The 26,916-nt window shown below is 40.7% G+C and overlaps 1 protein-coding gene and 1 long non-coding RNA gene across 10 annotated transcripts in view; one reads left to right on the forward strand and one right to left on the reverse strand.

Moving 5' to 3' along the window:
• The window catches only part of LOC105235545, a 204,137-nt gene that overhangs the window by 73,681 nt on the left and 103,540 nt on the right, over positions 1-26,916 (reverse strand). The window contains exon 6 of one of the 5 annotated variants that reach the window (XR_004624305.1): positions 7,196-7,373. The exons of the other annotated variants lie outside the window; for them this stretch is intronic. This is a non-coding gene — a long non-coding RNA (uncharacterized LOC105235545). The remainder of the gene's footprint in view (positions 1-7,195; positions 7,374-26,916) is intronic. 5 annotated transcript variants of the gene reach the window in all.
• DAB2 (DAB adaptor protein 2) overlaps positions 1-26,916 on the forward strand; it is a 60,039-nt gene that overhangs the window by 30,807 nt on the left and 2,316 nt on the right. For 4 of the 5 annotated variants that reach the window (XM_019794580.2, XM_019794581.2, XM_034656973.1 and 1 more), the window contains exons 2-14: positions 6,960-7,146; positions 8,366-8,505; positions 9,208-9,306; positions 10,946-11,077; positions 11,405-11,485; positions 12,183-12,209; positions 12,455-12,508; positions 12,916-12,978; positions 17,868-18,521; positions 19,511-19,673; positions 23,667-24,299; positions 24,843-24,952; positions 25,558-25,625. In XM_019794580.2, the coding sequence (XP_019650139.1) occupies positions 7,056-7,146; positions 8,366-8,505; positions 9,208-9,306; positions 10,946-11,077; positions 11,405-11,485; positions 12,183-12,209; positions 12,455-12,508; positions 12,916-12,978; positions 17,868-18,521; positions 19,511-19,673; positions 23,667-24,299; positions 24,843-24,952; positions 25,558-25,620 (2,310 nt within the window). In that variant the 5' untranslated portion in view covers positions 6,960-7,055 and the 3' untranslated portion in view covers positions 25,621-25,625. The remainder of the gene's footprint in view (positions 1-6,959; positions 7,147-8,365; positions 8,506-9,207; positions 9,307-10,945; positions 11,078-11,404; positions 11,486-12,182; positions 12,210-12,454; positions 12,509-12,915; positions 12,979-17,867; positions 18,522-19,510; positions 19,674-23,666; positions 24,300-24,842; positions 24,953-25,557; positions 25,626-26,916) is intronic. The other variant, XM_019794582.2, reaches the window with a different exon arrangement.

The following is a 26,916-nucleotide window of genomic DNA, read 5'->3' on the forward strand; positions in this document are numbered from 1 at the left end:
CCGCCCACCAAGCCTCAACCTTTAGCAGTTCTGCTGTCCTGCCTCTACCTAAAATTCACTGTTTGGGGCACTCTTGGTCTGACTTGGTTCCAAAGACAGGGAAAAGCTCTCGGTTCAGTCCTCCAGGTCCAACAGCATGCTTTCCATGGGTTCAGTGCAATGGAAAATGCTCTCTGTCAATGCATAACTTGTGTGTACCTCCTTGACTCAGGCGTGTCTTGTCCCTGAGGCCCCCATAGCAGTGTCAGCACTTACAAGAAACTCTCCTAAGGACTCCTTTTGAGGGTGCATTCACATTGTCTAATTTCCCCCAGTTAAAAGGCTGCAAAAATCTTCCTGTCTATTGCACCAGCCCTTCGTGGAGTAGAGTAAGCCTTCCCTAAAAGCATAGGATTCCGAGCAGTTTTAAGGAGAAAGGTTTTACATCAAGTATCAGAAACAGCTTAACTTTGCTGTATCATTTCTGGCAACATCCCTTTTCTCGAAAGGTTACTTGAGAAATAATGGTGAAGGTAGCTAGCTGCCCTCTTGGACCCCGAGATCTGCCTTAGAGGTTAATATTTCACACGTCCTAATGCGGTACCCCAGCGGAGACAGGCATAAAGTTCCAAAGGACAAAGGAGCATGTTTTCTGACAAGTACAAAGTACTGGACATTCTAGCAAAGATGTTTATGTTGCTTTGTTCTTAACTCTTCTTAACTTTCCTGTGTCCATTTTATGGGACTCTTTCTGAAAAGTTAACTGGTACGTTCAAGTCAGTGGGATGATGACTTTAAAAGCAGCTTAGAAAATACAGGTTAAAATCAATGTGATTTTTTTCGGGGGCGCCTGGGTAGCGCAGTCGTTAAGCGTCTGCCTTCGGCTCAGGGCGTGATCCCAGTGTTCCGGGATTGAGTCCCACATCGGGCTCTTCCGCTGGGAGCCTACTTCTTCCTCTCCCACTCCCCCCACTTGTGTTCCCTCTCTCGCTGGCTGTCTGTCTGTCACATAAATAAATAAAATCTTTAAAAAAAAAATCAGTGTGATTTTTTTCAAGAAGATAAGAGCCATCAGCATCTATAGGAGACAAGGGAACACAGATCATGTTCAATTTTGAGCCTAGCAACTTATTAGTGATTGATTTGATTTTGTCTTACTGAGTCCATGAACTTACTTATAAAATAGACCCATTTTATTTCCCAGAGCTGTCAGGATAAATGTTTCAAGTGCTTGGTAGGTAAAATGTTTGTCCCCTCCTCCTTAAAAGTAAAAACAGATTCTCTACCATTTGTGGAATGGAGCTACCATTAAGTAAGTCCTGAAGTTATTCCTTTTACCAGCATTTTGAGACTGACCAAGCAGATTTCTCTCTGCTGGGTATAATTAGGGTAGGAAGGTTGCCTGGGAGAGGGGGGGATACTTGTGTCAGGATATTGCCGAGAACCCTGGAATCATTAAATCCTGTCATTGCTGATACCCACACAATCCTACTGAAGGAAAAGGTGCCAGCAAGAATAAGGAGGTGCTGGCCAAACTTCTCCCTACACAAATTCATCCCTACACTGGGTACTTTCCAGGGTTCTCGATACTAGATATCTTGCATGAATCACTTTAAGGGCTAAACAATCCAGCAGTTTTTGTTTGTTGTTGTTTTTTTCCTTGTGCAAGGGATATACTTGTCATAAGATGACTCAAGTAGTCTTCTGGTATACGTTTCTCAGAACCTTCTCAGAAACTGCAAAAAGATGTTGCAAGCTCCAAAATCTCTTCTAGTCATCTGATTCTTGCTCCATGGAAAAGAGAAGTTCCCGCATTCTTTTAGGGAGGTTTGTGTTAAGTCCAGAATCCAAGTTATGTATCTTTGCTCAAATGGGAGCTAATTTTCTTGACTTAGCAAAGTTTCTTTCACAACTTGCTGTCCTATAATTAGGCCTTAAGAAGGAGTCAAGAATCTACAATAGCTTTAGATGCTCCTCTCTTTCCAGCTGTGCCTTCTTAGTCTCCTCTCTTTGAGTTTCTAACAAAGGAAACAGCCCTCCCCTAGCAAAGGGAACCGGCTAGGGTTAGATGTGGAGCTGTTCATGTGACCCTCTGTATATGTTTTTGAGCTTTCATTCGTAATCCTGGCTTTGTGATAATCCACCTTGCGTGTGTTTCCTGATTAATTTTGTGCTCCTTGGTCAGAAGAGTTTCTGTGACTAAGCCCAAGGAATAAGAACACTGTAGGCTTTCTGGATGTCCTACATCTGCTTCTTCCCTGTTATTAAAACCTTTTACCTTACTAGAGCTTTAAAACAGAACACAGAGATTAATGCACTCTAGATAATTTTTTTTAAACAATGCCCTTAATTTGGGAAAGTAATCAAAGAAAATAATAGGGCACCTTTTGGCCCTCAGGTCCTTTTTCCAGGCCCAAACCCTTTCCAAAAACAATTCATTATAAAATCTGCTGAAGGTTTTATGAGAACAATGGACAATTCTGTGACATTGTCAGAAGAATTATGAATTTGAGTTTTTGCACCCTTACGTTGATTATTCTCTACAGAGGGACTTGAGTCTAGAAGCAGGACTTTATCCATCTACTAAATGTCAGATGGTAGCTTGGACATTTGGAATCTGTGATGGGGGATTTGCCCTTTTAACCTTGGGAGAAAGATAAATGTTTATCTGTCTGGTATATGGGATACTGAAAGGATGCTTTTACCGAACTCTTTCAAAGAACCTATTTACCATTTCTTTATAAAGGAGTTTATCTCTGAGTCTTGGGGCTTTGGGGCAGAGTCTGCTCTCTGATCACTTCAGGGAACATGGATACATTTTAAATGGCGTGGCCCGCACCGCAGACCTACCTTCGGTTATTTTAACCTCATATACGTGTACCTTTTCTTCCGGGAATTTATGCTAAAGAAACATTTTCTCTCTAATACTTTTTTTCCCCCTTGCCCCTTCTAACTGCTTATTCTGAAACAGTGGAAGGATATAATTAAAGGACACCAAATACCTTTAACACAATTCCAGTGGTGTGAACAGTTGTACTTAAGTGTCTGAAAAGAGAAGTTTTTGCTGTAAAACCTCATTCACTTTAGAACCCTCCTATCTTGGCCCAGTCTGCCGACACTAGATTGGAGACCTGGTCTTGAGCTGTGAGGTTGCTGTGTCTTGTATCACTTTTATGACTTAACATACCACCATTCCCACTCCCAAGTCCCTCAAAATGTTTTGTGGTATTTCTCAAATTCCTTTGAAATATTCTCACTTTAGAATAAAATTTACCAAATTTAATGACCTAAAATATTTTCTTGTCAGAAAGAGCATCCTGCAGAAAAATGCAATATTAGGCTCCAAGGATGGTCAGTAAACTCCCTTAACTAGATTATTTTCGAGCTGAACTGGAGAGGAGGAGGGGCAGGCTTCAGGAAGAGATCTTACCTATGCTCTCCAGGGGCAAATCGGTAAGTGGGATGAGCCGGATGTTGGGGAGAGGAGAGTTTGGAAAGAGCCAAAAAGCAAATAATGCTCTGAAAGAAATGAGAAACTTGGGTTGCTATACAAAAGTCTCACATACAAAACAAAAAACATCTGAATCTTTGTCCTAAATGTAAGGGGAACTACCACAAGACCAAGCAGGAAAGCTTCAATGTTATTCTAAAATTTAGAAGAACTTCATTTTTAAAAAAAAGAATCCAGATCATTCCAATACAGAAAGCACAAGCCACAGACAGGAGCATCATGATTGGTATGGGAGCAAAAGTAGGGAGGGAAAAGGCTCACAAAAGGGGATAGGTGTCTGATGCATGCAGTCAAATATCCCCCAGAGACTGAACAGTAAAGTAATTGGATTTGGTCAGGACAGCCATCAGCAGCTGTAGTTGAGTTTCTGAGAAGAGAGTTGAGATGAGCAAGTCCTTTGAGAGGAAGGGAATATGAAAAAGTAGAGGGTAGAGGACTATCAAGTTCAAATGTTTAATCATGAAAGGATCATGAGATGATGATTAGAGGGTTACAGGGAAGTGTTTTCCTTATTTCTGAGATGAGATCTGAGCAACTTCTAAAGGAGAGGGCCCAATGGGGAAAAGGTGCAGATGCAGGAGGATGCATGTCCTTGTATCTCCTTAGGTCAGAGCTTAGTCTCACCTCCTATTGTTAACATGGGCAAATATCCTCTAGAATTGTAATAAATTCTCTGAAATTAAGAAAATAATTATTAGCTTCTTGACATTGGAAGAGTGTGGATATGACTAGGAGATTTATCATGTCACCAGGAAACAAATCTTGGGAACCACNAAAGTAGAGGGTAGAGGACTATCAAGTTCAAATGTTTAATCATGAAAGGATCATGAGATGATGATTAGAGGGTTACAGGGAAGTGTTTTCCTTATTTCTGAGATGAGATCTGAGCAACTTCTAAAGGAGAGGGCCCAATGGGGAAAAGGTGCAGATGCAGGAGGATGCATGTCCTTGTATCTCCTTAGGTCAGAGCTTAGTCTCACCTCCTATTGTTAACATGGGCAAATATCCTCTAGAATTGTAATAAATTCTCTGAAATTAAGAAAATAATTATTAGCTTCTTGACATTGGAAGAGTGTGGATATGACTAGGAGATTTATCATGTCACCAGGAAACAAATCTTGGGAACCATGGAAATCAATCAAGGCATACAAAATAGAGGTGTGCATTAGTGTCCTAGGCCTGCCATAACAAATCACCAAAAACTAGTCGACTTAAAACCACAGAAACTTATTCTCTCAGTCTTGAGGTCAGAAGCCCCAAATCAAGACGTCAACAGGGTTTGTTCCTTCTGGAAGCTCTGAGGAAGAACCCGTTCTGTGCTTCCTTCCCAGCTTCTGGTGGACATTGGCAATCCTTGACATTCTTGGTCTATAGATACGTCAATCCAGTCTTCACCTCTGTATTCGCATTACCTTCTCCTCTGTGTGGCTTTTTGTCCCAAATCTCCCTTTGCCTTTCTTTTATAAGGACATCTGTTATGGGATTTAGGGCCCTCCCAAATCCAGGACGATCCCAACTCAAGATCCTTAATGACAATGACAAATACCTATTTCCCAAATAAGGCCACGTTCAAAAGGTTGGGGGTTAGAATTTTGGACATATCTTTTTAGGGGCCACTATTTGTGTAATAGAGCATCTCTATAGCAAGTATGAGGCTTCTCAGAGGAGATCCATGAGTGTAACATGTGAGGAACTCTGGCTTGGGGCCAGACAGCCTGGGTTAGACCCAGGTTTTACCACTTAGCAGCTGTATAATTTAAAACCCCTGTGCCTTGGCTTTCCCTCTGAAAAAGTGAAATAATCTATTTCATAATACTCATGAGGTTACTCTGAATTTTTTGTAGTTAATACACATAAAAGCCTACCAGTACCTGCCCCAACTAAATCTTGAGTAAATAGGGCTTGGAGTTCTCTGCTACATAAGACTTTCCCCTGTGAGGAGACTGTCTCCCTGGCGCCTACCAGTCAGGTGTCTTTGAGCACAATTAACTACTAAATCTCCAAATTAAATAATTCAGATAACATTAATCATACACAGATTTCTGTATATATGTGTTTTTCAAGACTATTAAGACTCTAAAGACCATTTAAAGACTCATGGGGGGGGAGATGAAGTGCGCATCTTGAGGAAAATGTGTTAACATTTACGAAGCCAGGGAAGTGCAGTTTATGCTGACTGAGAAGCAAAAAATGTAAGACTTACTTTTTACCCTTTAGTATCTAGATAATAACATACATTTCCATGTGGCAGACTGGGTCCTTGAATTTAAAAAGCTCCAATAGGGCACCTGGGTGGCTCAGTGGGTTACGCATCTGCCTTGACTCAGATCATGATCTCAGAGTCCTGGGATCTGAGCCCCGCATCAGGCTCCCTGCTGAGAGGGGATCCTGCTTCTCCCTCTGCCCCTGCCCCTCCCCCCCAACATGTGCTCTCTCTCTCTCTCTCAAATAAATATATAAAATCTTTAAAAAAATAAAAAGCTCATATAAATGGGTGTTTTAAAAACAGAATTAAGAGAGCATTTTGGGCTGGGAGAACTATACCAGTCCATGGGTGGTCCTAACAGGTCCTAACAAAACTGTGAATGGCTGCTTCCCTCTGGTCTTCAGTCCATGTAGAAAGTTAACACTCTCTCAGAAGCTGTGTAGAAACTTTGACTTCTGGGAGGGGAAAGAGTCTTTTGAAACATTAGTTCACTTCTGTGTGCTTACAATGACTCTAAGTTTTTCTCTTTTACCTGCCATGATACACAGAGAGTCTTACGAGAGCACATGCCACAGCTGTCTTGAGGTTAATAATACTAAATAATAGCATACAAGTATTTCCACTCAATGCGTTGCACGACAGACATCCCATAAATTCACTCTTCCCCTGATACGTGTAAGTGTTAATGTCAAAAATGGTTGTCCTCTAAAGTATAGTGCTCGGAAAGCCCTGGAAATCATACTCAGAATCACAACATGTAAAAATATATATATTTATCAATAGGAATAAGATAAAATTTTTAACTCTATTCTTGACACTGCCTTTACAACTAAATGGTTTTTGAAGCAGAATTTATAATGTCCAATTTCAGATGCCAAGTGCAATCATCTCAGACTCAGCATCCAATATATTCATACTTGGCTGTGAATTCTTATTTTTGTATGTGTGACATGTTTTGATCCCTGCCTTTAATACTAGATTTTTAAGCCAAAATTCCAATACAAACTACTTGGGTAGTTAATCATTCAATGTTACGAGATATCAATTCTTAAAGAAAAACCCAATAAACGCCCTCTTTCCATTTTGGAAACTACAAAGGCAACAGCCCTACCTGCTCTTCTTCAGAGTTCAGTCTGACAGGGGAGAAAAACCAAAAATGAGTCTGAAGATATATACTCGCAAATCATGAGTTGCAAGCCAAGTAGCATACAGTCTGGGTTGGCTGTGTCACGATCTCATTATGCCTCTAAACTCTGCCCACAGGTGTCTGTAGTAGGTTATGTTCATTTGAGACTTCGGGGATCGTCGGGTGTCACTCCGTGTCTGCTGGTGCTGGAGTTCGCTGTCTGCCTTCCTGCCATGTCGAACGAAGTAGAGACGAGCACAACGAACGGTCAGCCTGACCAACAGGCTGCACCAAAAGCACCATCAAAGAAGGAAAAAAAGAAAGGTATGGAGAAATCCTCTCGAGGCCATTGAGGGGAGCGAGTGTTGCTTACCTCTGAAGACACGTGAGGTTTGAGGTGAACAAAGTAAGAGCTGGCCCTTGCCTCGCTTCCACCTCAGCCTACTCTCAAGTGCTCCTCAGCAGGGAAGTTGGCCTTTGGCGGAGATTTGTCTGCTCCACTTATAATAAGATGTGTCTCTGAATCCTGTGATTGCACCAACTGGATCCTGCTGGGAAGCGTCCATGGTAGCTTGTTTAGTTGAGAAATTATCAAACTATCAATTATTAGATGACTATCTTTCAGTAACCTCTTTACCACTTTGCTTTACTGAAGTAGCTGTTTTTCAGAAACCGAGATCTTTATTAGACCCTGCTCTCTTTTTTTTTTTTAATTTTTTTTTTAAGATTTTTTAATTTATTTATTCGACAGAGATAGAGACAGCCAGCAAGAGAGGGAACACAAGCAGGGGGAGTGGGAGAGGAAGAAGCAGGCTCATAGAGGAAGAGCCTGATGTGGGGCTCGATCCCATAACGCCGGGATCACGCCCTGAGCCGAAGGCAGACGCCCAACCGCTGTGCCACCCAGGCACCCCTAGACCCTGCTCTCTTGACCTGAAGTACCACTAGAAATTGCCAGAGTCCTTAATCATTCATAGTTTGAGAAGATGCCATGGCTTGCCTGCCTTTTACGCTTCTTCTTTAGCTATGGAATGAGACGAACTGCAGTCTCTTTAAGAAGAGCAAAAGAAATTATGAAGATGAGATAAGGATCTTAATGATTTTCAAAGGAATTTATTCATAATTTTCTTCTGCCTTCTTGGCAGTTCAAAATGTTAGTAAATAGTGCAGTAGCTTATTTTTCTTTCATTAAAAAAAAGCGTTATCCTTCTTATTTTCTTTTAAAATTCGTTTTTAATTTATGATGAAGAATATCCCCAAATAGCACCTCACACAGTCCCATACGTTTCCCATAATTCAACCCATTTTGCGCCTTTAAGAGTTAATTTTCTCTCCACCCCAACACCATATACAGTATTACAGAATACAATTTTACTCAGAGGAGGAAGAATAAAGAGAGAATATTGCATATTTGAGTAATTGTAAGATAACCAATAGGTATACTACTCAGATTTAGAGATTCTAGAACATATTTTGTCATACCTGGGGATGATATTTAAAGACATTCATAAATTTTATCCTATATTTCTTTTTTTCCCCTCAGGCTCTGAAAAGACGGATGAGTATCTTTTGGCCAGATTCAAAGGTGATGGTGTAAAATACAAGGCCAAACTAATTGGCATCGATGATGTACCCGATGCAAGAGGGGATAAAATGAGCCAAGATTCTATGATGAAGCTAAAGGTAAAACGGGAAAGCATGCTTTGTCTCTATCCCAAGCAAATATCCAACAGTGGGAATTATATTAGAAGTTTATGGTTACCTATATCTCAATTACTTGAAAGAAAAACATTTCTAATCCCATAATTGATCCGGTGATGCCCCATTTTCTGAGGTGTCTTGAGTTTGTTTTCATATTGTGAATGCTGTTCTAGAGACCTGCCTTAATCATGTAGTGCAGGGCCATAGATGCTTTTTCCTTTGGACACACCAAGTTTTAGATCCTGGAAGTATTCAGGTAAAATTCAGGTCTCTATTTGGAACCTATAGCTCTTTGTGTTAGCCCTTTGTTTTTGTTTGTTTGTTTTTAATTTTTAAATTCTAGTACTGTTGTTATGTGAAACTAATTAAATAAATAAAAATTGTTGAATAAGACCAGACCTAGAAGGATCATCTTTGAAGATCTGATCCAGTCTTCTTGTCTTTACCAATGACTATTCTGACCCCAACAGAATTAGAATGACTTGTCCAAGTTCACATAGCTAACTCATGATGTCCTGGATCAATGTCTTTTATTTCACTCCTCCCATCTATTATGAAAGGTGCCTAATCCTTTTGTAGATGGTAAACCAAGCTGAAAATAAAGTTGTCTTTTAAATGTTTTAGTATCAAAAGCATCATAGGATAGTTTTAACTGGATTTTTCTTGTCTTCCCAATCTCATCAGGGAATGGCTGCAGCTGGTCGGTCTCAGGGACAACACAAACAGAGGATCTGGGTCAACATTTCCCTTTCTGGAATAAAAATAATTGATGAGAAAACTGGGGTAAGAATTCACTTTCACTGACACCTTTTGACCACCTGAGTCTAACAATTTGACGTAAATCTCAGCTCCCTGTTTTCCTTTTCAAAAGTCTATAAGAAAAAAAATAGTATATATTACTTCTCCAAAAGTAAGAGGGAGAAAACAATAGGGTAGGAGGTGAGGAGTCAAAATATTTTATTTTGAAATTCATTTTCTGTAATAGATGTGAACCTCCAGTCTATAAACACGGATGTGCTATAAATATCACTTCAGTATTTTTTTGGACCCCAGGTACACAGAACTAGATTAACCCTAACCCCTAGTTTCTGATGCTGTCATTGATCTATGCCTGGTTCTCATTTTAATATATTTACTACATGCAAACGTACTGGCTAACCTGAAGCTAGAATATTACCTGTGACCCGCTTTTCTTTCTTCTCTCTTTTCCCTTCTTCTTCACCCCACAGATATAACCTTGCTCATTTTTGTGTGGTTGCTCTTATTCTATTGCATAGGAACAGTCTTGCTTATTTTGTTTATTTTCTTGTAACCTTATCAAAAGACGATCAGATTATACTTCAGGTTCTCTGGGACTTTATTTTCTCTACTCAACATCATAAGATTCATTTACTTAAAATGTCGTTTGTAGCTCATATTCATTGCTGTCAAATACTCTGTTGTCTCAAGGTAATTGGGGAGACATCCAATTATTATCCATCCTTTCCTAGAGATGGCCATTATCTATCATGCAAAACCCACTGGTCACATACAGAGCCCTGGAACCCTGGCACCTGTCACTCATCCTGCTGGTCCTCGTGCACTGCTATTTCCATTCTCCGTCATCTCTCAAGTCTTATTTTCCCAAGCCCACCAGGAGAATGGTGGCAAGTTTCCTTCAAGCATTCTCTTGTTCCCCAAATCTTCAAAGATACCCAATATAAGTTTTCCAGTGGCGTTAGGGATTTGGAAACAAAAACCAAGATGCATTATGACCACCTACAAATATCCCTGAAGAGTTGAGCCCTGCCATGTGCTTGAAAGGATCAAGAGAAGGGGGAGCAGGGGAACAGAGGAGAAGGCACTACTAAATCAAGAAACACCTTGCCCCATGTAACTCCTCGATACTGATGTGAACATGCAAAATACTGGATGCCAGCATTTGGTAACTTCCAGAATATTCTGCGGATAATTGTTCTGATAGTACTTAGGATGGTTTTCTGGCCACTCAGAGCCATTGTCAAAGGATCCTTGTGAACGCTGTTCTAGCTTAGTTATGCTATTCACCTGAGTTTGACTTTTAGTTGGGAAAGTCGACCCACTTGGATGGTTTAGCAGTGAAATATCCCATTTTTGCTTTAGAAATTCTTGGTCTCCTGATCCTCAATCCTTTCTTGCTATGTGGCCTCACATCTTTGGGATGAAGACAATTAAGTATCAATATTTTAAGACGTGTCTTTCACACTTCTGTTTTCTACTCTTTGTTCCTTTTGGAGCCCTTACTAGCCGGGATAAATGTAGCTCTAACCTTAAACAAGAAGCAAAAATTTCTTCCTTCAAATGTTTTGGCCTTTTCATATATGCCTAGGTGTCTGAAGCTTCATTGTTCTACCATATAGATTCTAGCTTTATCAATACATCCTTTTTTATGTTTCTTTTTCAGGTAATAGAGCATGAACATCCAGTAAATAAGATTTCTTTCATTGCCCGTGATGTAACAGACAACCGGGCATTTGGCTACGTGTGTGGAGGAGAAGGCCAGCATCAGTTTTTTGCCATAAAAACAGGGCAACAGGTAAGCTTCAAGCCTTGAGGTATCCCTGGAGGGGAACTTAGGTCAATGTTGATTTTAGAACAATAGTGAATTATTCCCCTAAATCCTGAAGGGACTTGGAAAATTATCATGTTCCTTCTTGTTTTGTTAAATACTTATTTACTCTGCTGCCCTTTATGTATCTGGTAGTGGGGATTAGGAAAGGCGGTGATCCCCCATAAACCAGGGGAGGATGGTAAGGAGCTTTAAGAGAAAGGAGGAAAACAGTACTAATCAGAACTGATGGGAGACAAAGAGAAGAAAATAGTAATATTGAAATACTCATAAAGGTGCTTTTTCTTGCTGCAGGCTGAGCCATTAGTCATTGATCTTAAAGACCTCTTTCAAGTTATCTATAATGTAAAGAAAAAGGAAGAAGAAAAGAAAAAGGCAAGTACTGCCCAATATTGACTCTATTAAACTTGAGACTATTCAGGACCATGTTTGAACATTATACAAACATACGGCCCATCTGGAGAGTTGGCTTCTTTGTGGCTCTTTCAATTATAGAAAGTTTAGAAATATATTATCTGTTCTTCCCAGTAGAGCAATGGGTGGATGTTATAGTTAGACATGTCTGATTTTCAGTCCCTGTCTCTTGTCTTCTCTCCCCACAAGTTTCACATTGTTTCCAAAGACTACAAAGGATGAGCAAGTTTAAATTCAGAAAGTGTATTCAAATCTGGTATTGTTAGGAAAAGGGCAGGGGACTGTAGGGCCAAAATAATATGCAAGACTCTTTCTTGCCTTGTGTTCATGTATCATAGGTATATATTGAGATAGATAGATAGATAGATAGATAGATAGATAGATAGATAAATAGATAGATGATAGATAGATAGATAGATGATTGATTGATAGATGATAGATGATAGATAAATGATAGATAGATAGATAGATAGATAGATAGATAGATAGATAGATGATAGATAGATAGTTAGATGATTGATTGATTGATAGATGATAGATGATAGATAGATGATAGATAGATGATAGATAGATAGATAGATAGATAGATAGATGATAGATATTTAACTCCCTTTAACTGTAGTTACTAAGATCACTGAACTTGTGTCTTTCTTTTTAGATGGAGGAAGCCAACAAAGCAGTGGAGGTAAAACTGCATCTTTACTTCTCATGAATTGCACACGTGATGTGTAGAATTCCTTGTTTGCTACCTGTCCAGGCATGCTCCCCTCTTAGCTTATGACTGTGTTCATGATCCCTCTGGCCATAGAAGATGTATAGTTGAGTTATCAGTGCCAAAATCATAACTGCTTAGCAAGCCAATGCACTAGAAAATTACGTTTTATAAGAAAACTCACCAACTAAACCCTTAAATATTTGCCATCTTTTCAGAATGGGAATGAGACCCTATTGACCCTTGATGACCAAGCTAACAAACTGAAATTGGTATGTATGTGATTTTTCATGACCCTTATTTAACTGAACATGGGTTTACTTCCTATACATGTTGCTAGTACCAAACCTGCATTGAATCTGTATGGAAGTCCAATTATGACAACTATTTCCCTAAACAGTAATATAACATTGATGTCAAGATACAAAGTAATCTTTTTAGTAAACACATCTGAATCTAATCCACAAATTTTTTTTCAGAGTGGACTAGATGGATTTGTTTGGGGACATGTCTGAGCTTCCAGGCCTAAATAGTCTAATACTAAATCTGTATTAGTTAAATGAAAATCAAATTATGACAACGATTTTCCTAAATCTTAGTTTAGGAAACAATTACAACAATATACAAAGTAATATTTTTTAGTAGACACATCTGAATCTAATCAAAATACTTTTTTAAGGGTGTTGACCAGATGGATTTGTTTGGGGACATGTCTACACCTCCTGACCTAAATAGTCCAACAGTAAGTGCCTGTTTTTAAATTTGCAATGTAATGAAAGTGACATCTATAACTCAAATTGGCAATTAACCAGAAATCTTGAGCATCTTGTTGAAACTTGGAAGGTAACTGCTGATTTTTCCACATAAAGTATAACTGGCTACTAGAACAGATTTGCATCTTAGGTTACCATGGGAACCTATCAGCACTAATTCAGATATACTAATTTTGCTTGGAGGTTAGAGCTGAGCCGTAGGACAGGCAGTGCAGTCCTTCTTGGTATTACTTAGGATCAGAAAGGGACCTGAATAATTACCCTTGGCATGAGCCAAACTCGAAGGAAGTGTTTGCTAGATGATTAATTGTAAAACCACACGGCCTTTTCAGTATTTTTCTATTTTTTCTATTGTGACTTAACAGCATAAGCTTGGTATGAAGTAAGACTTAAATAAGATACTCAGTTATGTTTAACCAAGGACTGTCCTTGTTTTAAAAAGTTGTTCATTCTTCAAAGGACACTGTAGTGTATCAAGTCTTCTAAATATTGATTGATCCATAACAACTCTGTGAGAATGGAGCAGTGTTTTCCTTTATAAGTAAGGAAATGGTGATTCAGAAAAAAACTCATTCACCCAAGAAAGAGGTCCAGATTCAGAGCTTAAGCACAAGTCTCAGACCTTCCAAAACAGGCTCAAGTTAAACTACCCATGTAATTTTGAATGATTTCTTTTAACTATTATTTTTTTTAACAGTTTCTTGAGTACCTGCCATTTGCAGGGCACAAAAGTGAAAGGTACAATGTCAATGACATCATGGAGTTTACTATCAAGCAGGGAGACCAGCATTAAAACTATTCACAAGACCTATTAATTGATGTTAATTGCATGGTATTTGTCTAGTTTAGAGGTTCACGTAATGCCTTGGAATAAATGAGTTTCTGGACTTGACCATAAAAGATGAGAAGGCAATAACCAGACAAAAAGAGCATCAGTCTAGAATAATGAGAGGAATGTCTGTCTAGGAGTCTCTTATATCAGGGAATTATCGAGCAAGTCTACATGACCAAGAAGGTCATAGGAATTAAAGCGGCAGGAGATAAAGGACAGGGTAAGTCTACCTTGCCAAAGTATTGCAGAGAATAGCAGTCTATGAACTTTCACATGAGATGCCCAGGCCCGTGAGATGGGAAGGGGCAGGGGCTGCATGCTCTCTTCTCTGTCCCCGATCCTATGAGATTCACGATGCATAACAGCATTTCAGAGGCCCTAAAAAGCCTACAATAGAGAAGAAGCCTGCTTAATGTTCTTTTCAGCAGTGGGTCCTGACTCACTTGTCTGTGGAACCTTTTATTCTTCATAACGTTTGTTACCATCCTAAGGATACACTTTCTGAGAGACAAGATTAGATGATCCTGAAATGTCTATCCTAGACCTGAGGTCCTTTTGATTCCTAGACAACTTTGTCTCCTCCTCTACAGTAGCCCCTTCCCAAAGTGAACTGATATTTGAATGATCTACTTTCCACGTGTAACTGACATTCAAACACGGATATTGAAAGAGATCAAAGCACCCAAGCTATGAAATAGAATTCCAGTGGGTTAGGCAAGGAAGCACTGACTGTTTAATCTGCTTCTGTAGACTTCTAGAAAGTTCTTAAAGAGGAAATGAAAACAACATGAGTAATCCCGAGTCTTAGTTATATTAGACTTAATGCATTCTAAGAATTTTGGGCTTATAGAAATAAAAGTGAGTTTTAAACTAACTATAAATTCTAGTAATTAATACCGTCAAAGTAGATGGTATCTGATAAGTAAGAGAATGCTAATGGCACTAATTATGTGCTTGTTGGATTTTGCCCATGTGTTCTTGCATATTGGCTCCATATTCATAGGTCACAAAACAGATTTATCTCTACTTGATAAAAGCAGAATGTTTAAAAATATTCACAAACTTACAACAGTTGCTCTGGAAAAGATGAAGAGAGGAAGAAATCTAAATTACCTGGACTTTATTACTGGTTCCCTGACCCATCTGCCCCTCCCCCAGCATTCAGACAGAACAGTTTTATGTGTTTCAAAGAAAACTCATGTTACAAACTAAGTGGTATCCCTTAGAACATAATTTTTATTAGAAAATAACTGAATAATATTCTCCCATACTGCCACTCAAAAGGAAAAGAAGGAAAGAAAAAAACCAAAAAGACATGTTCTCAGACTTTTAAAATGACCATTTGAAAGCACAGTTATTATGAGAAGAACATAAGGTGTGAAAGAGGTTAAGTGTGGGACAGGGATGGGATCAGGGCGCAAAGCACGGTGTCATGCACACTTAAGAGGCCATGGGTGGTCACAGGTGACGCGGAAGTAGAAAGAGCAATGGGAAAAGGCTTTGTAAAGAATCTGAACTTGAGTTGGATCTCTGAAGTGTGTAGGAACATAGAGAGTAGTTAGGCTAAAAATATACTGGGTCCTATTGTAGGTCATTTTGAAAGGCTGGCTACTGAGGCTTATTTTAACATAGGGGAGAGAAGGAAGCCACTGAAAGTTTGAGCAGGGAGGGCCAGGGATTCCGCAGGCTGGAATGGTTGGGAGAGATCAGCTTCCTGGAGAAAGCTAGGCTGTGGAACTCAGGATACAAGAGCTCACCTTGGCGCAGATACCTCTGTGGCTGCCCGCTTCCTCCTCTTCCCGGAGCTCCTTATGAGCCAAGACTGCGTTTCACCTTCATGTCATCAATGCTTCTCTCCCCGGTGCTCAGATGATGGCGGAGCAGACACGGTGTTTGACAATCCAACAAAGAATTTTATTTTATTTTATTTTTTTTAAAGATTTTATTTATTTATTCAACAGAGATAGAGACAGCCAGCGAGAGAGGGAACACAAGCAGGGGGAGTGGGAGAGGAAGAAGCAGGCTCCTAGCAGAGGAGCCTGATGTGGGGCTCGATCCCATAACGCCGGGGTCACGCCCTGAGCCGAAGGCAGACGCTTAACCGCTGTGCCCCCCAACAAAGAATTTTAATGAAGTTCTGACCTAGTGGGCGGATGAGGAGTCTCACATCATCCCATCGTAGTCTATGAATTAGACTCTTAATCCTGGATTAACAACAAACCCAACCTGAGGAGAGCCTTATACATTTTACTTATAGGGCGACTATTCAGAAGTCTAACATTGTGGCTCCTGTTTGGTGTCCTAAGAACTTCTTCTGAAGTATTTGAGAAGGAGAACTCCACCAGCTGTGAACACCCAACTGTTCTAACCCAGAGGTGGCTCATCGTAAATGAATGAATATTGAAATCACAAGCTTTTGTAATACATTTTGTCCTATCTTTTGATTGTTAAAGATCCCTACATTAAGAGATCTTCCAATCCATTTCTTTGATTAAAAAAAATTTTTTTTAATTATAAGCTCTTTCTTCTGACAAATTCTGGTTATAAAGAGAAAAACTGGCTTTTTAAAGAATTGTATTTTAATACCTAACAGTAAAGGAAGCCAAACATAGAATACCAATTAGGCCTGATTTAAGACCTAAACTTTCAAAAAATTTGTTCTTTTAAAGCCAAGGAGGTCCATTTGGGCCCTCTTTTTACTTACTAGTTTGAGAATTTCTTATTCCCTTGAGGTTGTTTTTGTCCCAATGATCAAAAATATTGCATAAGCTGCTCGGGGTAATGCTAGACCTCTAACTTCCATCTCAGCTGGGCATCTTTGATTGCTGGTATTCTTCTGTGGCTAGCATAGAGGAGTAGTTAATGGGTCAAAGTCAGTGAGAAGGAGGGTGTGTCAGTTTGACAGCCCTATCCCAGGGTGAGCCCAAATTTGTTATGTCACTGACCTAAACAAAGACATGTCAGATTTTTCAAATTTGCTGATTTTCTGTTGAGAGGGATATCTTATCTAACAACGGAGAATGCAAATAATTAAGATAGGGAAGGAATAGACTGTGTAGAGTTAAGTATTATATGTTTTTCAAATTAACTCTAAACCCACATCTCTACCTTATACATGAATTAAAGATTACATTGTACATAAATTAAAGATTAGTTGAATTTATCCACCAAATAGATGAGATTACTGTCATGACACAGGCAACTCTAAGCTGTATTATGAAAAAATGCACAAATACGAGAGGCTAATGTGGTTAGAGTGTATCAGAATTTAAAGTATCACTTTCTTCTTTCTAGAAGGACACAGACAAAAGGATGTGTCTGGAGGAGACTAGGATGATGGGAATGAGAGATCCAACTTGACCTTCAAAAAGATCCTTAAATATTTAAAGGGGCATACCTGACAGGCCGTGTGATATGGTGGGAAAATCTATTTTTGCCCCTTAGGGAAATATAGCTGACCTTAAACTTTGTCACAACCAGAACTATAAAGTACTAGCCAACGAATTATCTCATTTCGAGAGATGCTGTCACATGACTCTGAAGGTACAATAGAGGGGTCTATGCCTCAGGTGGGAGGCTGGGTTAGGCTTCTGAGGTCTTTTCTTACATTCAAGCTCAATATGCTTAGATAATTGCTTAGAGTGACTCGCAGTGGATTCTCTTCAAGATTTGCAAAGGCAAGAATGGGAACAAGGAGGATTGTGAACGCAGCCAGTCTGCAAGGGTGAGCAGACACACGACTCGAGCAGACAGTACAGTTTCACTTTAACGAAGGGCCAACAAAGTTGAGATCTCAATAAAAGGTCAACGGGTAGGGGAGACACAGGGAGGACCTATTCCACGGCTAGTAAAGAAAAGCGCTCAGGGAGGTGATGGGAGGAGGTAATGGTCACCCGGCCGGTCAAGACCGAGCTTTAATGGGCATCGTGCTGATCCTGATGATCTTGTAAGCTTTCTTATGTGAAGTCTCAACATGGACTAACACTTTCTTTTCTCTTTTTTTTTTTTTCTTCCCAAATGTGATAGGAAAGCAAAGATATCCTGTTAGTGGATCTAAACTCTGAAATCGACACCAATCAGAATTCTTTAAGAGAAAATCCATTCTTAACAAATGGCATTACCTCCTGCTCTCTTCCTCGACCAAAGCCTCAGGCATCTTTCTTGCCTGAAAACGCCTTTTCTGCCAATCTCAACTTCTTTCCCACCCCTAATCCTGATCCTTTCCGTGACGATCCTTTTGCACAGCCAGACCAATCGACACCCTCTTCGTTTGATTCTCTCAAATCTTCAGATCAGAAGAAAGAGAATTTGAGTAGCTTGTCTACTCCACTGAGTAACGGGCCCCTGAATGGGGATGTTGATTACTTTGGTCAACAGTTTGACCAAATCTCTAACCGGACTGGCAAACAGGAAGCTCAGGCAGGCCCATGGCCCTTTTCAAGTACGCAAACACAGCCAACGGTGAGAACTCAAAATGGGGTATCTGAAAGAGAACAGAACGGCTTCCATATCAAATCCTCCCCGAATCCTTTTGTGGGAAGCCCTCCCAAAGGACTGTCTGTACCGAATGGCGTAAAGCAGGACTTGGAAAGCTCTGTCCAGTCCTCACCACATGACTCCATAGCCATTATCCCACCTCCACAAAGTACCAAACCAGGAAGAGGCAGAAGGACTGCTAAGGTGAATTGTCTTCTCCACATATCCATTGGCAGAATGCATGTTCGGTACCAAAGGGTGGTGTGATGCAAGCTCTCTTTCCTGCTGCTCTTATAGTTTCCTGTGTGGCTGTGAAACAGGAAGTGGGATAAGGCACATCTTTCTCCAGGAATACCTTCCTCTGATTGCCGCCCTTTCTAAGCTTCTCAATCAGCGGTGTGTTCACACCCTGCTTTCCGTTTGCATGTCTTGTCACTTATTATTAACTAAACACAAGTTTTTCCATTTTTAATGCTGCTATGCTTCTGTACCTCTGGTAAGTTCGATCGTCATGTTCTGGAAGGGGAGGGCAAGGGTTCTTTGTGATGCCTTGTGTACCTTCCCCACACTAACACACGCCCCACACACCCCTCCTATTGCATAAATGTCCAAGGTGGTGGTGGAAAATTCTTGAGTTTGCCTCTTCTGTTCAATGCTGACTGAATGATTGATTGCTTTAAAAGACACTTAAATATTTACTAGTACCACTTCATTCAAAAGCAATTTAAAATGTGTTTTCTGTGAATATCTTTTTTAAAATGTCATTAGGATAGGCAGGCTGGCCTAATAATTAGACTAAAGTATCATCTTTAGGCAGACTGATTTAAACCCAGTAAAATAATCAAAAATATGTAGGTTACTTATTTATTTACAGTTGTCCTTTCGTTCCCAGCTTCAAGCTTTTAGCTGTCAAGGAGACTAGACTGGTGCAAGTGTGTAAATGAATAAATAGATTTCACCTTGAGAGTCCTCTTTACATCAGTTACCAAGACCCAGTATTCTGTCCATTGCAGGGATCTGTCTTTTTTTGGGGGGGGGGAGGGGAGCTTTGCCTTTTTGTAGTAGTTTATTAGTAAGAGGAATAAATTTTTCTTTTCATGGTTCTCAAATATGAGTTACAGAATAGGAGACAAAATAAAGCTGTCTTTCACTATTACTGAGTAACTCTTGTGTCTCCCTCTCTGCCCTATCAGTCTCCAGCAAAAGACTTGCTTGCATCAGACATCTTTACCCCTCCCATCTCAGAACCTCCGGGCCAGACATCACCTACAGGACCATCTGCAACCCTACAGACCAACCCTCTGGATCTCTTCAAAACAAATGCTTCTGCCCCAGTGGGACCCCTTGCAGGTCTAGGTAGGTGCTTAGAGATGCAGTCAGATTTGCCTCTGTTGCTTTCACTTATAAGATCATAATGTGCAGGAGAAAGACACTTCATATCCGTAGAGGTTCCAGGGACATAAGATCAGAGTATCCCAGGGAGACTTTCTCCCACTTTTACTTCCGTAGACCCCACCCTCCTTTGGTACTCTTGACTTGCAACTGAAATTTGGCTCCTGAAGTTGGCATGTGGAAAGAAAACCATTTTCATTATTGCACCTACCTAAGCCAACTGGCAATGGTCTACGGAAGACAACTGGAAGGGATTTTGATGCTCAGGCCAGCTTCATTGGAGAAATGAGATAGAGCTAAGAGAGTCTTGTCTATCATCTGTATTGCAGAAATTGGTGACACGCACGTCTGCTATGTAATTTGCCATTACTAGCTCAAAGTCCCATCTCCTAGTAAACTGATCTGCTTCTTGGATAGGGTATCCTGTCCTATCCCTGAGGGGGAGATAAGTCCAAAGCAAGTATAAGTCATACAATGCAAGTCTTAGGTTCTCAGCCCAGCTCTGTTTCTAGGCATACGATGGGTAGGAGACAGGAATGTATCCCGACTGGTCTCTGAATACTTAAGCCTTCGCTGCTCCTTGCCAATATTTTGGCTATCTGAGCGTCTTAATAGAGTTAGAAGACAAATGCTAGAGACCTGAAGTCAAAAAGAACACAGAGTTGAGGGAAGAGATGGAATTTTACCAGATGCCCATGATGTGCCGGTGCTCATTCATAAATGTGTCAAGCTCACGTGAGCCACTGAGCCACTCCATAGCAGGACACTGGGGAAGGCCACTTGGCTGAGGACTAGCCTTGCTCTTGTTTGCCCACAGCCTCCAGTTCCCCTCTGCCTCCATGGTACAGTCTTCAGAAATGCCGACAGCAGTCTTTGCTGCCCTGCTGGGGATTCTCTTTATTTTTCTGCTTCTTGGCACCTCTACAAGCTCCCAACAGACTCTGTCTTGGGAGTGGGTTGGAGGAGCTATGGATGAAGAGGGACTCTCTTCCCCCACTTTGTAAAATTTGACCAGGGCTCTTGGTTTTCTCTGTCCCTTGTGGAGTAAATCATCAGGACCCTATTTTTTGTTTCCCTGCTGCTTTCCTGCAAAGGAAAATATTTTCATTTTGTCATATTAAATCTGTTTAAACATATCTGGAGTATGGCGACAAGAGGGGGTTGTTGCCCAACCGCTGAGTGGCTGAAATCAATGCGGGTGTGGGAAGCCAACTTGTTCCAGGTCTCTGCTTGCATTTACACCATCAAGACTCTCCCTAAACACTTCATGTCTCTTGCAGGCTTCCCCTTTTTTGCATCGCTCCTTTTCCTGCCCCCAAGTAGAGCTGGTGTGTGCTTTTCCTTGCAGAAGGGTTGAGAGCTTGCATGCACTGCCTGCAACTAGATCACATCCCAGAGCTTGACAGTCTAATATCAATGCCCCAAAGAATTTTTACAGCCAATATTTAACAAGTCAGCTCGAAAATACAGCTGGGCCCTATAACTGTTAATTTATTCAGATGAAGTGAAGCTTTTTGGCTAGGTGCCCCTGTTGAGGCCTTGGGGTATACAAGTGCAGAATACTGATGATCCTTCCAAGTTTGGACATGGGACTCAAACTGAGCTCTACAGTATAGCCCCTGTCCACTAGCCGGGATCCTCAGCCAAACCATGGAAGGTTGTAGGTCTGGCTTCCGTTAGACCCAGCTGGGGGACTGTCTCTTCTGGAGAACTGGGGGTGGGGAGAGGGTATTGTAGAAAGCTGAGACTTCAGCTTTGACTAGCTACCCTGTGTTTTAATCTAGCATCAGAAGGTAATCAAATTAACTTCTTACACCCACAATTTCTTTTGCCTTACCCCTTGCCTCTACTTTCTCCAGCAGAGCCTAAAATATCTTGGAAACACAACACATGAAATCCATCAGATGGGAATGAAGGCTGGCATAAGCATATACTGAGAAAGCCTTTAATTCCTGGCAGATATAATATTTTTCTCTTTAACTACCACCACTTCCTCTAATACCATCAATGACTAAAGCCTTACATTTTCCTAAGGGAAAGCAAGTCATCCAACATGAAAAAAAATAAAATTCTACCCAATTTGCAGATCCAGTTGGCATAAATTATCAGTGAGCGACTCAGGCTTTCATTAACAAAATTTAAATAAATTTGTTTTAAGGTGCTAGCAATCACTTTGCTCAAACCCAACCCACTTTTAGAACCCCATACGATAGAATGTGAGAGGACTTTTCCCCTTATTAGTTGTGAAAAGAGTGTGTATGCTCTTTGGTGTAAATCAAGTCTGATTTCTGTAACTACAAAATAAGTATTTGAATTAATTTCCATTAAAAAAAAATAGTCCTATCCCTTGATGCCAAGGAGGCAGAACAGGAGAATAAGGCACTGGATTTGGAGCTGGTAAGCCTGAGTTTTAGTCTCTGTTGTCACAGACCGTGAGCTTCTCAATTTTAATAATCAGTATTCTTGTACCCAGTTCCCTAACCTCAAAAACAAGCATGTTCATTTAGTAAGATGACCTTTTCTGAAACCTACCACTGTCTCTGAGCACACCAGACAGTTTCATGGCCAGATGAATAGTCTTCATGATGATACAGTTGAGTCAAGTAACATCAATCTTCAATACTAAGAAAATTTAAGATAGAATATCTTGCTACATGAGCCCCTGAATGTCACTTTCAAAATATTTCTCACTCTGGAAACAAAACATTCCTAACGCAAGTTAGAAGTTTGGAGGCCTTTTCTTAGTTCAGTTAGAAAGCTTTCATAACTTAAGAATGCTCTTACTCTAAAGCTCAAAGCAAGCAGATTTTGAGAGCAGAGCATCATTCATGTATAGCTACAAGGCTGAATTTAGGTCTTTTTGTTTGTGGTGTCAGTTTGGGTCATTAATATACTTGGGAAGAGGCAGGAGAGACAATGTCCTATGTATGAGAACAAGCTGTAGGGAATGAGTTTCTCAAGAAGAGGGGGAAACATTGGAAAGACCTGTATTTTAGTGATTTCATCAATTCTTCATCAACATGGCGAAGACGCAGAGAGGGAGCCATTCCCCCACAAAGATTAGACGCCCGGACAAAGGCAATGAGCTACCTCAGAAGGTTTTGGTTTTTCGTGTTCTTAGGGTTTGGTTTTTTTTTTTTTTTTGCTTCATGTTGTCTTCTCTCCCTCCCTGCCTCTTCTGAGTATTGTGCTCTGACTTCTGGCAAGGTTTAGTGAGTGACACATGGCAGGAAGCACTTTTATTTGAAACAGCTCTCCCAGGATAACCAGCCTTTCCTCCATTTATATGTGTAAAAGTCTAAAACTATCTTGGCATCAACCACATTTTATCATCCTTTTATATAGCTGTGTCAACCTTGGCAGCATTTAAAAGCACGGAAACTGAAATGGTTTCTTCAGGATGCAAGCATGTTGAGGCCGCGTATACACGCGCGATAGCTGCTTTCCATAAGACTCCAGACAGGAGCCGGCTGCCAAATGAAAAGATCAAATCAATGACTCAGAGTACCCAATGGATTATCTTAATTAACTACTTCGTAATCAGTATGGTTTGCTTATGTAAATGTATTCACTCAACAAATGCATTCATGCTATCAACAGGCTCTGTCCTGGCTGTTTGAAATGGATCATTGTGATAAGTACTCATTTTTTCATGACTAGGTCCTTATGGAGTGCATTATCCTTCTAAGGAGAATAGTTTAAAAATCTGTGGTAGAAAGAAAGGGCTTCAAAATGCAACCAACATTTGAATGCCTGCTATTCTGTATTAGCTAGTTAATCTTTAGAGCGATTTAATCTCTCTGGACCTTTTTTCCACGTCAGCCTTAAGGCTTAAGGAAGGTGTTTGCCATGTAAATGCTTGGTAAATGCCCCCCCGCCCCAGAGTTGTGCTTTCTGAAACTCAAGAATCCTCTTCAAGCTTGTGTCCTAATAAGTCTTTTCTCCTGCTTTCTTTAGGTGGTATACCAGTTAGCCCCCCTCAGGCAGGCCCATGGAACCCAACATCTTTAGTCTTCAATCAGTCCACTTCAGTGGTCCCAGGAGCCATGATAAGTGGTCAGCCTTCAGGATTCGGTCAGCCAGTAGTTTTTACCACAAGCCCAGCTGTTCCAGGTTGGAACCAGCCTTCATCCTTTGCAGCCTCAACTTCTCCTCCAGCCCCTGTTGTTTGGGGCCCATCAGCATCTGTGGCACCCAATACTTGGTCCTCAACAAGCCCTTTGGGGAACCCTTTCCAGAGCAATATTTTTCCAGCTTCTGCTGTGTCTACCCAGTCCCCTTCTATGCTCTCCTCTCTTCTGGTCACTCCTCCTCAACCACCTCCCAGAACTGGTCCTCCGAAGGACATCTCCAGTGATGCCTTCACTGCCTTGGACCCACTTGGGGATAAAGAAGTCAAAGAAGTGAAAGAAATGTTTAAGGACTTCCAACTGCGGCAGCCACCTGCTGTGCCTGCAAGGAAGGGAGAGCAGACTTCCTCTGGGACTTCAAGTGCCTTCTCCAGTTATTTCAACAGCAAAGTTGGCATTCCTCAGGAGAATGCAGACCATGATGACTTTGATGCTAATCAGCTGTTGAAAAGGATCAATGGTAAGCTACCCACTTCTCTGTCTGCCGTACCAGTATTTCCCCTGTCGTATGGGCCCGCAGAGTCCTTGGAAGAACCCTCCCCTACCCACCAATAGCCTAACTCTTGCTTTCTTTGGTAATCAGTGGTTATGGAGACATCTTGACTGGTTACGTTATGGAGCCAACTATTCACCTGAGCTGTTTCTAAGGGCTGGCCCAATGCTGCCCTCTTGTGACAATTCCTAAAAGGGCTGCCAACAGCTATTGAAAGTCGGTGGCTTGTGGCACGTGGAAGGCTGTATAACAGAGCCTCAACCATCACTCCACCAAGTTAGTGAGGGAATTCTGAATGTCTTCCACTTCAGGTATATATGCACTGCCTCCTCTACTGATGAATTTGCTCTAATAATCACCGGAAGTCCTAGTATTTGGTGGTGATTTTTGTTCCATGATGTAAATTCCAGAAGTATGGAATTTAATTTCTGAGATAAGCTTGACGAGAGGACTTTTGCCTACATTTGGGAAAAATGTGTCTACTGACTTCTTGGTGTTTTTGTCTTCTAGAACCACCAAAGCCAGCTCCCAGACAAGGTTCCCTGCCAGTTACCAAATCTGCTGACAACGCATTTGAGAACCCTTTCTCTAAAGATCCTTTCAGTTCATCCCAAGCCTCTGTAAGTATCAACTACTAGAAGCTGTTGCACCAAAGCACCGCCACATAGAGCTACTGGGTCGTGAATTAATCTTGTTTGTGTAATAACTCTTTGGTGCTAAAGGATGTTTAAATAAGATTTATCACTGAGAACCATTGCAGTGAAAACATCAACTCAGACTGAGGAGAGACTATTTTTGCAGGGGCTGCTATCCTGAGCTTGAGAAATGAGTGTCACATAGAAAAAGTCTTTTGTATCTCCCTTTGCCTGGCTCACAAAAGCGTTTTGGGAGAAAACTGAGCCAAAATAATACTATCTTTAAAAATCTTTCAAGGACTTAGCTTCCTGATTTCCTGCCCTCGATCCTTTAGCTCATAGAAACAGTACCATTCATTTTGGAGAGGCAAACGTGATTCATGTGAACCCTGATTTGGATGTAAATAATAAATATGCATCACGAATTGTAAGCAGGCCAACACAAATCACTGCAGACCCTTATAATACCTGATTTGTCTGTGACCTGAGTGATTTTTAAAGGAATTTGAGAAGTCTTAATTATAGAGAGGTTTTTTTTTTTCTTCATAACTGTAATTAAACTTATTGACTGGATGATTTTATCTTCATAGATGGCTCCTCAACCCACATCTTCTGATGTATATAGGGATCCTTTCGGAAATCCTTTTGCCTAACTTCTGTAAGTAGAATATCCTATTAAGCTTAACTTTGGTAAGAAAGCATGGCATGGGCGGTGAGGGTGGAATTTTAATTTTAGAATTGGTACAAGGTTAAATCTCTGTACCTTAGAAGTAATAGACATGAAAACCTATTCTTAACTAATTCAGTAATGACTAAGCTGAGCTTTTAAAATAGAATTCTTTTTTTTTTTTTTAAGATTTTATTTATTTGACAGAGATAGAGACAGCCAGCAAGAGGGAACACAAGCAGGGGGAGTAGGAGAGGAAGAAGCAGGCTCATGGCGGAGGAGCCTGATGTGGGGGCTCGATCCCATAACGCCAGGATCACGCCCTGAGCCGAAGGCAGATGCTTAACCGCTGTGCCACCCAGGCGCCCCTTAAAATAGAATTCTTATACATGCTACAAAATAGTAACATATCCATGGGGATATGGATTTCTATCATATCCTATGTTTTTGATATTTCAAAATAACATTTTTGCATAACAATAAAACTTAATAACACATAATGGCTTTCTAGTTGTTTTGCTTTTACTTTCATACGGAAGTGACTGCAAAGCCTCCTAGTAGTTACTTAGTTTCCTATAGAAGGTTGGAAATCTGAAGATCTTTTGAAACTATAGAACAGGTCAGCTGACCAGATGCCACCTCCCAAATCAATTAATTTCTCTATAAGTGGTCTCAAAGTTAGTCTAAAATAGTCTGAAGGTACTAAATCCAAGAGTGATGGCAGCTGCCCATATCTCCTTCATATGAGCAGCATATGACCAGATGAATCAGCAGGTAGATTTTATCCTAGATTTTATCCTAGGTAAGTTGTTAGGTGTAACTACCTTAGACTGAGACCCTGGGATGGCTCAGCGTGACCCTTTCTTTATCAACAGTGAGTGGAAGCAATTCTGTCTGATTTCAGAAGATAGAAGTTAGTGGAGGAAAGAAGCCTTGGCTGCATTTTAGAGGAAGAAGGGCCTAGCTGGTAGGGGAGAGTAATAAAAAGAATGAGAGGGACCAAACTCATTTTCTTCAGTCTTGCCCCATCCAGGTGGGACTCCTGCTAAATCCTGTCTTGACCCATCTAGAATTTAATTATTTTAAATAGATAAATATCTTAAATCTGACATGAACAGTCAGGTTGACTTTATTTGCAGTTTGGATTGTTGCCCCTCCCTTGACTTCTAGAATTACAATTACTTAAAGGGCTTTTCTGTAAAGTCGGCTTCAGAGAACGGGCTGAGATTATTGAAAAGGCAAGTTCCGGGGCCCCACTCCAGCCCTAAGAAGTTCCCCCTCT

This window comes from Ailuropoda melanoleuca, chromosome 3 (assembly GCF_002007445.2).
Source record: "Ailuropoda melanoleuca isolate Jingjing chromosome 3, ASM200744v2, whole genome shotgun sequence".
Taxonomy (NCBI): domain Eukaryota; kingdom Metazoa; phylum Chordata; class Mammalia; order Carnivora; family Ursidae; genus Ailuropoda; species Ailuropoda melanoleuca.